Genomic DNA, 12,567 nt, shown 5'->3' on the forward strand with positions numbered 1-12,567 from the left:
GCCCAATAGGTCCCCTTTAGTGCTTTATTTAAAATTTGTGATATCTGTTGTGTGTTTCTGTGGTTTATCTCCAGGCCTGTCAAGAGTCCACTGAAGGTGCAGAACGGTGTTCAGGAAGCAGAGTCGCCCATCAAGAAGGTTGTGAAACGCTGCCGTCAAATCCTGGACAGCGATGATGACGAGGCGCCAGTCGTTAAAGAACAAGTTCCCAGCAAGGGACAAGGAGACAAAGAAGCTCCTGGTAAAACAGAAAAGGTAAAAGCGACATGTGGTTTTATAACTGGGACGTCAGAGTTCATTTAATCTGTTGCATTCAACACATCAGCTGCAATTTGTGAGTGACGTTTTCACCAATAAAAGACTGACAGATTGATGGGATGTCATGGTGCTAAAGAAAAAAGCAGGCATGCTTTGTAGAAACACTAAACAGTGTGTTACCCATCAAATGCTGAACGAGTGTAATGAAGTCTCTTAGGGCTCCTGTAGGCATATCAGTGCCTATTGTTGGTTTGGTTATGGGGAAAAACAATGCTACACAAAAGCCTAGTAATTGTATGGTGAATCACAATGTTGAATACATTTGTCAATAAGCCATGTAATGAAAAGACCTGATTATCAGCTTTGGCTGTCTTTCAGCCACCTGTTGTTTGATAAACACTTCACTTAACCAGCCTGTTTATTTTGTTTGTTGTATGTTAGCAATTATTCACTATTTGTTGATTGAGGGAAGTGATTATGATGATACATGATGTTTGTCAGGCTGCCCTCACCTCACATCCCTTTCATATGGGTGTAATTATTAATTTTTTGTGACAAGGTACTAATATATCCACTCTTGCACTCTTGGCAGTGGAGCAGCTCCCCCGCAGATAAATGCAGGGCAGCGACTAAAGATCACTTTCATCAGTAATTAATAATCTGATTTGTTATTAGTCTATAAAATGGTAAATGAAGTGTCAAAATACCTTAAGTAATCTTGTGATGCCAAATTGTTTGTTTGCTTGATAATAACTTGGTAAATAATACATTTTCTGCACTGTGCAGTATGGTATTGAACTACTTATTGTTAGGGTACATGAACATTAGAAATAGCCTGCAATGTTGGAGAAACAGCATGTTTTCTCAGGAAACCCTTCATGTGAACGCCACCTTTCCTTCTTAATTTGTAGTGATATGGTTTTATTTGAATCCAGATGTTTAACATCATTAGTTTGCTTGATTTAAATGTAGTTTTTGCTGTTCCAGCTCTTGATGGTCGATGCTTAATAATGATCCGGTTTGCCTTTCTACAGCTACCCCTTGCTGTGGCAGAAGCTGGCTGTTTGTGTTGCTCTTGGCTTTCTGTTTTGACTTCTTCGCTCTTTCCAACTATTATTATATATTTTTTATGTTGTTGAGGCCAGTTGGTGGGAGATGTGACCAATTCAGTGAGCTGCTGGTGTCTTTATAAAGAAGGGAACCTTCAGCTGGGGAAAGGGGATGAAAATAGTTTAACAAATGATTTTTATTTTAATGTGATTGTTATGTGAAATTAAACACTGTTATTCACGTGTTTATGACTTTTTAACTGTTCAGACTGGTTAATGTTCAATATTGATCAGGTTTGCTTTTATCTGTTTGTATTGATTTCTTTGCTAACGTTCCAACTCCTTTTTAAGACTTCTATTTTTGAGTTTTTATTCTGAGGGAAGTTGGTGGGAGACCAATTCAGTCAGTCCATCTCCAGACTTAAAAATTCCCTCCTCCGTGATGTAAACTAGTTTTAAAGCATATCTCCAGTACCATTGTTACTTATAATGATTAGACAGTATTTATTCATGTAATTATTCTTTTTTTTTTTTTTGCTGTTGTCAAACGAATTGATGTTCAGTATTGATCAGGTTTGCTTTTATCTCTTGCTCTTAGCTTTCGTTTTCACCGTCTGTGCTATAATTATATTTATAAAACATATCTCTCCTTTGAATGTAATACAGAACATTTCCATAAAATAAGGAGTGGAAAATTTGAATCTCAACAGAAATCTCCATGTATTTCATTAATGTCAGTAACTATAGTATTTGCCTTTCTCTTATCTTTAATGACAGCAGCACTTAATCCAAAAAACTGATTACCTCAGCCTCGCTATCACCATTTCACAAGGACCTTATTGTCAAGTCAGGAGTGGTGCGTTGACAAAAAAGTGCACAGAAAACGTCATGCATAAAGGGCCATCTGAGGCAATAGAAAGTCAAGTGACTGGACCTGCAAAGTAAATGGGACTCTGAAGTTAAACCATTAGCATTGAGACTAAAGGATAATGCTATTGAAGCCAACAGGATGAGGAGGAGTTCAAATGAGAGCTGTAAATACTTTTCTCCAACCTCTCTTTGTTCCTTTGCGCTATATCAAAGTGAAACTGAACCATACAGCTACAGCTGCCCTCAAATAGCATCAGTAAGCTTGTTCTCTATTTTTGATTGTCAGTGTTGTGAGGAGAATCCCCGCTGATGGGTGCTTTGTGACAGCATGAAGCAAAATTTTCACTGAAGTTTTTCATCTGTTTAAATTGCTGCAAACTCTGATTTCCTCTGTCAGCTTTACCTGGTATCTATTCACCTTGGTTCACGTCATTTCATAGAGTTTGTTTGAATGTAATGTACCCTATATAGACGAAGGTATTAGGTAGAGCAGGGCAATATGACCAAAAATATTTTATCACGATATACATTTGAAAATTTGCGATAACGACATAACTGACGATATAATTGACACTAGACAAAATACTTTACAACTCCACAACTTTATTAGTGCAAAAAACCCCATCAATGTATTTTCACTTAAACAAGCAGCTGTTTTTTATGTGTGTTAAAGTTATATAAAAACGTAACGGTGCAAATTCCTTGCTGACAGTTTAACCAAAAGGCATTTCCAGTGGAAATTGGCCGACATATCCTCAGCATAACCATGTATAATATCCACACAACTTAAAGAGAGGTTATACACACACAATACGGTAATATTATGTCGAAGCACAGTACGTATCACTCCGCGAGGCGCCTGCCTACGATAGCCGTAATGCTCCGACAATCCATCAAGCAGTGCGGGTTCGATTTTCAGAAAAATCAATCAATCAATAAACTTTAATGTTACTGCCATAGATTCATCAGTACTTTTTTTTTTTTTGAGAGGAGGGGGGAGGTCGATCTTTCACTGTGTTTGTTTGTTTTTTTTTTTCTTTCTTAACCTACCCCAACCATTTCACCTTGTTTCCCCCTACAAGATGTGATTTAGAGACCCTTCCATCCTCTGAGACTATTGCTAGACGGCCTTCTCTTGACAGGACTGTTGCTGGAGGGAGTCTTGTGTTCTTTATTTAGCTAATTCTGTTATCTGTGACTTTGCTTCTCTGTTTCTCAGAGAACAAAGCCTTTCGTATTGATCTTCTCTCAGTGCGCTCACTTTTCCTCGGCCTGATCGTGCTTTGGATTCAGCTGATCCAGTTTCCACAGCGGTCCATGCTGCCCTCTTGCAAACCTTCACTCTAGTCTTGATTTGGAGCCCTTAGAGCCTGTCTTGGATCAGAATAACCATTTTTACTTCTAAAACTTCTAATTCTCAAGCCATGCCTTCCATTATCACAGTGGTGTTTAAACCCCTTTTAGAGATTCACTTCTTACCATAAGTCTGGTGCCTTCTAAACATGTTGGCTTCATGTCTAAATGAGCACCTGTGTTAATTTTTATGAGCTACTAGGTCAAAATATTCTTCATCATAAAGATTTACAAAAGTCCTAAGATGGGTCCTAAAAAATCTTGAAGGATTTAAGGATACTTTTAAAGCATAGGTTATTGGTTGCCAAAACGTAGTTCAAAAATTAGAAACTGCATGTCTTCATCAAATTACTTTATTTCACATTCAATAAACAATTTCAGCAATAAAAAACTAAATAATACACAGTACTCGTATTCCTCAGCAGAACAGGCCACATTTTGGATGAGCCACACAAACAATCCACAGCGATCCAAATGATATTGTTGCAGACAGCTGGACAATTGTTGCTGTCACTTCCTTTTCATTTTCAGTAATATCTGTGGGTGATGGCGGCCATGCAAACAAACCATGATCTGCAGTCATTTTGCCTGTTCAAGCTGTTGTTCATGCCGCCTCTTGTCATAATGCTTACCATCACTCGTGCTTGTGTCTTTCAGAAGGATGATGCGTTTAAAGCCGTTCCCACCCCCCTGTCTCCACCATCGACCCCAGCCACGCCTGTAACCCCGACCACCCCTGCCACTCCAGCCACCTCTGCTTCACCGGGGACCCCCAGCACTCCCAATTCCGTCTCCCCCACTGGGATCGTCAAACGCAAGACTGGTCAGCATCTGAACAGATTTTTATTAACTTTGTCTTAATTAAGCTGTTTCAGAATTGTGCTTTTCAGCTCGTTTTCCAAACTTGCACCATTTTGAACTTTGACACCAGCAGAGGATTAATAGCTTTCCTGCCTCGAGCTGTTTTATTTGATTACTTGTTAGCAGGCGCCTAATGGCTCCAAATACTCATTATTTCACAATGAGGGAGAAAACAGGAAATTTATCTCGAACTGAATGCATAAGAAGTTTGTTCACCAGAAGCGGCGAAGTTCATTTTTCACCCTTTTCTTTCATTTGTCTTTCCACACTCTGGACTGCCTTAGATTGACAACCACAAGACTAGACCGTGATTGCGCTATCATTAATCATCATCATCTGCTGCACCATGAGTACACCCTCCTGGAGCCTATATCATTATTTTTCTGCACGTCTTTGCACTGTGATAATAATATTATTACTGCTATGTTGTCTTAACAGTGCATCGTTTGTGCTGACTGGGAGTTAATCGAACCAGCAGAGCATGTCGTCCTATTATTGCAGCTGATTGTCAGTGTTTATTTGGGTGCTTTCTTGGGTTTGCAAGCTTTAGAAACTTTGGGCTTTTTTAAAAAAAAAAACAGCATAAACATATGTAGTGATCATTATTTTATAGCCGCAGTTGGTACACAGCAGCTTGAATGTTTCACATCTGCAAGATAAAACTGAAAGAGAGCTGCTGTTTCTTGTTTGTAAATTCTTAATCAGATGATGTGTAAATATCTGCATTTAAAATGAAACAGAATGGCCTAGTTATTTATTTTTTTTACATGGCTCTTTGTCGTTGCTGTCTTTCCCATATAACACCAGATACGTTGGAGTTTGAACAGAGAATTTAAGCTGCTTAGAGTTTTCTAGCATTCCAGCTTTGTCTTCATTTGAGAAGCACCTCCTCTCCCACTTTGTTTCCTTCATCCTAGTTTTTGCAGCAGTAAAAGTGTCTCGTTCTCTTCTCATCGTCCCGTTCTCTTTGTCTTTGATGACTGCAGTGTTTGCTTTCACCAGTGGTGCGTTGCCACAATAAGAGCCCCGCCACCATCACTGCTGGAGAAAACATCACATTAAAGTAACTCCCTAATTCGACCAGAAATTGCATTCTTAATGTCCTGGGTTAATGCTTTCATTATAATATCCAGAAGAAAAACATCAGCACTGCTACCTGTGCTAGAACCTCTAACAAGGGCCAAAACAGAGGCGGATGTGTTACCAAAACTGAAATTGCCCTCGAGCACCACTGCTGCATAAAATTGCAGGGTAATTTACACTGGGACCGTAAGCTGCTGTGCTGCATAATATTCTTCAGGATGGAATTAGTGTTTTCATTAGCAAAGTATGTATCTATGATTCTCTCTCCCTTTTTTTTCTCCTTCTTCTTCTTGCCCTACATCTGCAGCAAGAGAGCAGACTCGTCCTGTTTTCATCTCCTTATTCTCTTACTGTTTGATCCCGGCATGATTTCAGCTGGGATGCCTCCCACTTTTTTTTCCTTTCTTTTTTTAAATCATGTTCTTTTAATGTAATGTCTGTCCTGATATGTGCAGCAAGGAAGATGTTCCCTAAGAGGAAGCTCAACGAGAGTGGGAGTGGCAGTGACAGTCAGAAAGAAGAGGCAGAGGTCAAGGAGGAGCAGGGTCAGCAAAACAAACGGCCACGTGTGGAGACCAGTGCCAGCGGTGAAGGTATGCTTTCGCTTCTGCTGCGAGTCTGATAACCAAGTTTGGCTCCTGTACAGGTTTGGAAAGTCCACGTGGGAGGGGAAGTTGCACAGACACATCGGCTATAAGGGAGAAAAAAATCAGCATGCTATATTAACAAACTCGCACATTATCATTACTAAAATGCAGTTTTGGAAACTCTCAATTGCATCCTGACTAAACACATAAACAATACTTTTTGTTTAGCAGTGTCACACTACCAAACAGCTTATTTTCCTGCTGTACATGGTCTCATCCAGCCATTTGTTTCCAGAAATTTTATGGCCGATTGGGTTGCAATAATAAAGAGCAACAACTTGGATAATTAATTAGATATTAATCACCAGGCAAGCACTTTTCAGTTCCAGCTCCGCAAATAAGTGTTTCCTCTTTATTGAATCATGAATTTGAAAGATTTGAAGTGAAAGATTGAACATTTTCATTGCTGTCTCTGCTGTCACAGGGCTCTGGTAAATTGTGGCATGTGTTTTGTTTCATCATGGCCTTTTTCTCTGAGCTTAACGATGAGTGGAGGAAAACAAAAAAAATGTAGCCTATTGAATCAAACAAAGTAATGTCTAGTTGTAGTCCTATAGATGTATGTTGTTCAGAGAATTCTGGTACAGTGACGAAGTGACAATTTCTGATACTGACAGATAATCTCAAACAATGCAGAAGTGTATTTCCTTTAGTTTTGACTTGTGGTTGAGGACAAAAGCGAGTCACACCCCACAGGATCCCACACAGTTTATGGATGTCCACTTCTATCCGGGCCAGCTAATGTTAGTTCATAACTTAATGCTCAATTCTCTTCTGCAAATAAAGGGCTAAAGAAAAATAGTGAAACAGTCTTCGTGCTAAAACTGGATTACATAGGAGCGTATATGTTCATCTTTTATGTACAGACTACTGCGAGCATGTTAAACTCATTTTACAGCTCCACTAGTTGTAGTTTAACTACACATTTAATCCCTGAGATATCTCAGTATAACAAAAAGAAGTGCAATTTCAACTGTATGTCTCAGTTTTGAGAAATGCTTATGAAGCATATGAAAGAAATCTGTCAGCACATCTCTTTGGATTCAAATAAATAAGAAATTAAGAAGATTATGTAAGAAATTAATATTTCAAATGACAGAAAATGTTTTGGTAGCTCATTGTCCAGACTGTCCCGTGATTATAAAACAGAAACTTTTTGTTAATTTACAGAAAATGTCCTTTTTGTTCAACTGCGTAGTGACTTTACTATAGAAATGTATGTGTTTTTTTTTAGATGATGAAAAAAAGGAACTTGTTGCCATTTAATTGTTAATTTATTACTTTACTGTATTACAGAGATGTATTACGAATGACCATGAGGGAAGTCTTTATCAATAAAAAAATAAAAGTTGCAAAACTTTTGAAAATATAATTAAAAATAAAAAAATTATGCCCTCCTTTACCTTTCCTTATTCGGTGGGCCGATTCTGGCCCCTGAGCCTTATGTTTGACAGTCCTAATCTACTGTTATAGTGAAGTGCAAATGGAGAGAAAGGCAACAAAAACAGCCTGAGATTCAAAGGATTGAGGATAAAGGGTAATGATTTCAGTCTGTTACTGCAACTGTAGGAGCTCTGCACTGTGATAAAGCAAAGTTCATTTTTACCATCTGTGAGATGCAAACTGAGAAATTCACCATCCACGGAGCCTGTTTGGCTTTGTTTAATCGGTTTGTCTAAGTTTTGACACAGACGCTCAATAAAGGCAGAATTATGAAGAAAATGGAGCAGCCCAAGAGTGTAGCAGCCTCCACCAGGGCTGAAAATTCACTCCAAAACGTGCATAAATTGATATTAGTCTGTGATATTTTCTTGAGAAGATGAAGGCTATTCAAACACGATGCAATGTCCAGTTTTGCCCTGTCTCACAATTATAAGCAGTCCTTCTAAATGGCCCTGAGTTCAGATCTAATTAATCCTTAGATGTGCTAAATCCAGCTTCTCACAAGATTTTTAAGTGAGTCTGTCCGTTACCTTTTTGAGTAGTCCTCCTAACACACGAGCAAACAAACTGAACCAATCACATCACCAGAGCTAAAAGGTTAGAAACAGTCTCAGAGCGGTTCATTCCACATGTGTTCTCACTACTGCAAATACTCTATTTGGTCTAGGTTAGGTTGCTGCATAGGTAGAGCATCTTGTACTTTCTCAGCGTGAATCCACATGTGGTCAGTCACACATCACATGCAGTTTAAATCTGGGAAATGGCAGGTTAAAGGCTCGTATTGGACAATTGAGAAAGAGCTAAACAAGGTTAAAGCTGAAGTGTGTTTGAAAACCACTTTAGTGTGTTTGGGGGAAAAAACAAAACCAAATTGACAGCAGCTCAGCCTGGTGCCCCCCCCCACTCTTTTTTTTCCACAGACAGGGAAATGGCTCTCCTTCTCTTTCTAAAGTTGTCTAGTAAAGTACCAGCTGTGACTACTGGGTTTAGCGGTCCATTCCACCACTTACTTTAACGTTTGAATGAGAAAATTAAAGTTTCATGCCGCCCTCCTTACCCAGCCAGTATCATGACCCCAGCTCTGACTGCTGGGAGTCGGTGCTACAAGTTTGTCAATAGTAATTTCTCTTAGCTGCCTTCTTCAGGTGAAAATGAAACCTCAGAAATAAAACCTGCGGCATTTACTGAAAGAGGCTCTTACGTCTTCAAACATGGGCTCACAAAAAAACTGGGTTGCCCTCAGTAAACCTGCTGGCATTTTTCTCTTCAATGACTCCACTCCCTTTCTGTCTTGCCCCTGTGTAGGTAACGCAGATGAACCCATGGAGGAGGACACAAAGGAAGAAAGGGGGGAAAAGGCAGCGACCGAGGCTAACAACCCAGGGGACGAGGAGGTGGAGAACAAGAGCAAAGAGGAAGAAACTGTAGAAAAAGAGGAGCAGGTGGAGAAAAAGAGCCCTGATGAGAAGGAGGAGAAAGCTGAGGAGGCGGAAAAGAAAAATGAAGCAAAGCCGAAGACAGATGATGATGATGAGAAAGGGCCAGCCGTAGCCAAAACGGAGGTGGTTGAAAAGGACACGCGAGGCACAGAAGAGAGCCCGAAAAGTCAAACGGTGAAAAGGCAGAAAGAAGCAAAAGAGCAGAAAGATAAGGAGCCGACCAGGAAAGCCCCCATCAGCAGTTTCTTTGGTGAGAAGGAATTTGCATAGTTCTTTGCTTGCATAAAAAAACAGCATGTGAATGTACTGTGCTTTTATCAGTTTGGAGAACAAGGTAAAATAAGTCTCCACTTCAACCCCTGCATCACCCTCACCTTGTCTTTTATTTATTTCCTTCAATAGCTCCCAGAAAAGCAGCAGTGAAGACGGAGAAGCCGGAGAAGAATGAGGGGGAAAAAAAGACGAGTCCAGAGAGGAAGAGGTCAGAGGAGGAGAGTAAAGACACGAAAGGGTAAGACAGTCGCAACAGGAGGTTACAGATAGCTCAGGCTTGATAAGCCTGCCACCTTGCTTGCCTGTTTGTTATCTTGCTGGAACACTAAACTTATCCAGATGTTGGCCTGTTCAGCTGAGCTTCACCCCTGACCCCTTCTTACTAAAGTGTAAACTGTACGTGCATGTGGGGAAAAGAAGAAGGATCAAAATTTAGTGACAAGGTGTAGAAGAGCAGACGGAGAGCAGCTATTGAGAATTATTTCCATTATATTCTTCAGTGACTACCTAATCATTTTATTATGTTGATTGATGGTAGCTGCCAGAGAGGTTATATTTTATTGATTCAAACTAGGCACTCACACTGCAAAGAAACACTGAATTCATTTCCTTTATCAGTTTTGTAAAGATATAGTAAAATGCATGGTTACTTTGAGCTTTGAAAGAATAAATGTAGAGAAAAGATGGCTGTGAAGGCACAGCTGGGTGGGTGGATGAGAAATACTGTCTGCTTTTGAGCAGTCTCTATCAAGACTTGTAGCCAAAACAGGTGAAATGATGCTGTCATTACATTTTGTTGGCGTTAACTAATAGGGATCTGCAGTAAATGCGAAAAATCCAATAGTATATGACATTGATACCTTAAAAAGTGAATGAAACCAAGGTTATCTCTTGCACTCATCACTACAGCGATGTGCTTGTTTTGTTTAGGAATGTTCCTGATGATTAAGTGTCAATTACGCGAGAGGAAAAAAAAGGAAAACAGCGATTGACTGGGTGATTATTCTAGTCCTAAAAATAACAAACAAATAAAAAGAGTAATAGGATTAGCAAAATAGATTAAAATCTGTCAGTGTATATTTATAAATGAGTACGCTTTCTATTCTACAGATTTCTATTCAAGGCTCAGGAGGCGTTGATGAGTGGGCGTTATCAAGCTTTTTCTTTAAATACGTATGTAACGGTGGACCCAAGAAATACCAGCCGGAGCGACTTTGACAATGCAGAACTTTTTATTAAACTCGGGGTTGTACGTGGACACATATACTCCCGCGCTCTCTTTCTCTGCTGTCACCCCCGTCTCCGTCTGTCACTGCCAACATATAAAGAGACACAATCACTGTCAGATCCCAGCACACCTGTTCACCCCGCCCCTGCGCCGGCCCGGGAGCTCACTGCGTCACCCCTCCTCCGCAGCTGGCCAAGGACCACACCCACGCCACAACGTATAAATGTTTTATCTGAGTAGTCCCAATTATTTAAAACAGTTGCTGTCGTGTTGAGCCATTTTCAGTCTGTGAAATGCTGACTTATATAAATTTGCTAGTGAATATTAATACCAGCACTGTTGTTTCATTACACTACAGTTGTACCTTTTAGTCTACAGTTGACAATTGACCACCTCGTCAATATTAAACGGGCTGTGTCATCAGGTTCTGCTGTCCTCTTTCCTCTTCCTTCCTGATTTAAAGAGACTCGCTCGCTGTGAAGAGGAGGAGGGCCTGGCTGGTTGCAGCTACTTGGTCTCAACTATAATTATGCAGAGCTCTTCAGTGTAGAGCACACAAGTGTTGGGGGTGAAGAGGGGAGCAGATTTTGTTGCACACACGGATAACGAACACTATCATCATCATCGCAAATAAACTGTAGTCCAGAGTCTGTTAGTCAGCTGCGACGTGTGTGTGTGTGTGTGTGTGTGCCCCTCCTTCATGTAAACAGACAGTGATACACAGTGCAAAAGAGAAGCAAAACTCATCATTGAGACTGGGCTTAAATGGGGTTCCTAATGCAGTGTGTGCTCTGCATTATTTAACGTAATTTCTTCCTGATGTTCCATTACCAGAACTATAACTGTTCTCCAGTGACTGCCTTTCTCTTATTTTCTGTCTATTCCTCTTGTTTCTATATATTCCTTGTGATTCTATATATATTTCACCTGTTTATTTATTACTGCTGTCTTACTATTTATATTTTATACCTGGTGTGGAGCACCCATAATTTCATTGTACATGTACAATGACAATAAAGGGCTATTCTATTCTATCCTACAAAGAATGTGATTTATTAGCCAGCAATACTCCATGCGTCCTTACCAAAGCCCATAAAGCTGGTGAGCAGTCAGTAAGGTGGACTCAAAGCAGCCTTTTACATTTCTGACTCAATACCGATGCCTTTGATTTTGGGATCTGCCCATTCTGATTTCTGATCCAGTGTCAGTGTTGAATAATAAGCACTGTCAGGAGTTAAGAGAGCAGAAATCTTTCTTTATGTGTAAAACAGCATCAGGCGAGACTGGAACATTGTTTTCTTATTTTTGTGAAATGAAATGTGACAGATAAACATACCCAAGATACATATTTACCAAACCGCTATCTTGTATAGTGTAATAATACATGACAACAGGACCAACGCAGGCGTTAGTTTAATTTATTTGCCTTTGTTTCATTTCAGCTCGGTGTGAGAGTCATTAGGCTGCTCCATACTGCTATTATTTACAACTTTTACAGTTGTGCTAATTTCTCCTTTTCCTGCACCACCTACAATGAGCAAACACCGTATATGATGATTGTTGTATTCTCAGCTCAGGCATGCACTCCCTGCTGCTGGAAACCAATCGGTTTCTCTTTATTATGATTGCTTTTGCAATTATTCAGTTTCCCTTACAGAAAGCAATGCATTTACCACATGTAAATAAGCCAGCTTGTCATTTTGAGGTCATGTTAACTATTCAAGATCCAAACTATTTTTGGCTGTGGAAAGCAGGGAATGCATTTTTCATCTTCCTAACTATTTATTTTTTTATCACTACCTTGTGTGTGACACTCTGGGAATGACAGGTATTGCACACAAAAGAAAGTTCACAGCGTTAGTTTATCTCTGTGTAATGAATTCAGACAATGATATTTTGTTTGAGGAAAAGAAACTCAACATCTTGTATGTTACTGCAGTAAAAGAGAGACGGTTTAAACTTGTAAACCATCCCAGTAGTTTGGTTTTTGGAAGCAATAACTGCTGACAATGGAAACACTTTTCTATTTAATATGCAGAACTTTTTCTGGGTTTTTTAAATAT

General features: G+C 39.7%; 1 protein-coding gene across 1 annotated transcript in view; it reads left to right on the forward strand.

Moving 5' to 3' along the window:
- Positions 1-12,567, forward strand: part of lig1 (ligase I, DNA, ATP-dependent) — a 63,535-nt gene that overhangs the window by 3,805 nt on the left and 47,163 nt on the right. The window contains exons 3-7 of the mRNA XM_086272130.1: positions 75-255; positions 4,188-4,353; positions 5,930-6,067; positions 8,870-9,253; positions 9,406-9,514. Coding sequence (XP_086128256.1) covers positions 75-255; positions 4,188-4,353; positions 5,930-6,067; positions 8,870-9,253; positions 9,406-9,514 — 978 coding nt within the window. The remainder of the gene's footprint in view (positions 1-74; positions 256-4,187; positions 4,354-5,929; positions 6,068-8,869; positions 9,254-9,405; positions 9,515-12,567) is intronic.

Source organism: Aulonocara sp. 'chitande type north' Nkhata Bay, linkage group LG18, assembly GCF_057382095.1.
Source record: "Aulonocara sp. 'chitande type north' Nkhata Bay isolate Kocher_YH1m ecotype deep benthic linkage group LG18, A_spYH_male_GT1.1, whole genome shotgun sequence".
Classification (NCBI taxonomy): domain Eukaryota; kingdom Metazoa; phylum Chordata; class Actinopteri; order Cichliformes; family Cichlidae; genus Aulonocara; species Aulonocara sp. 'chitande type north' Nkhata Bay.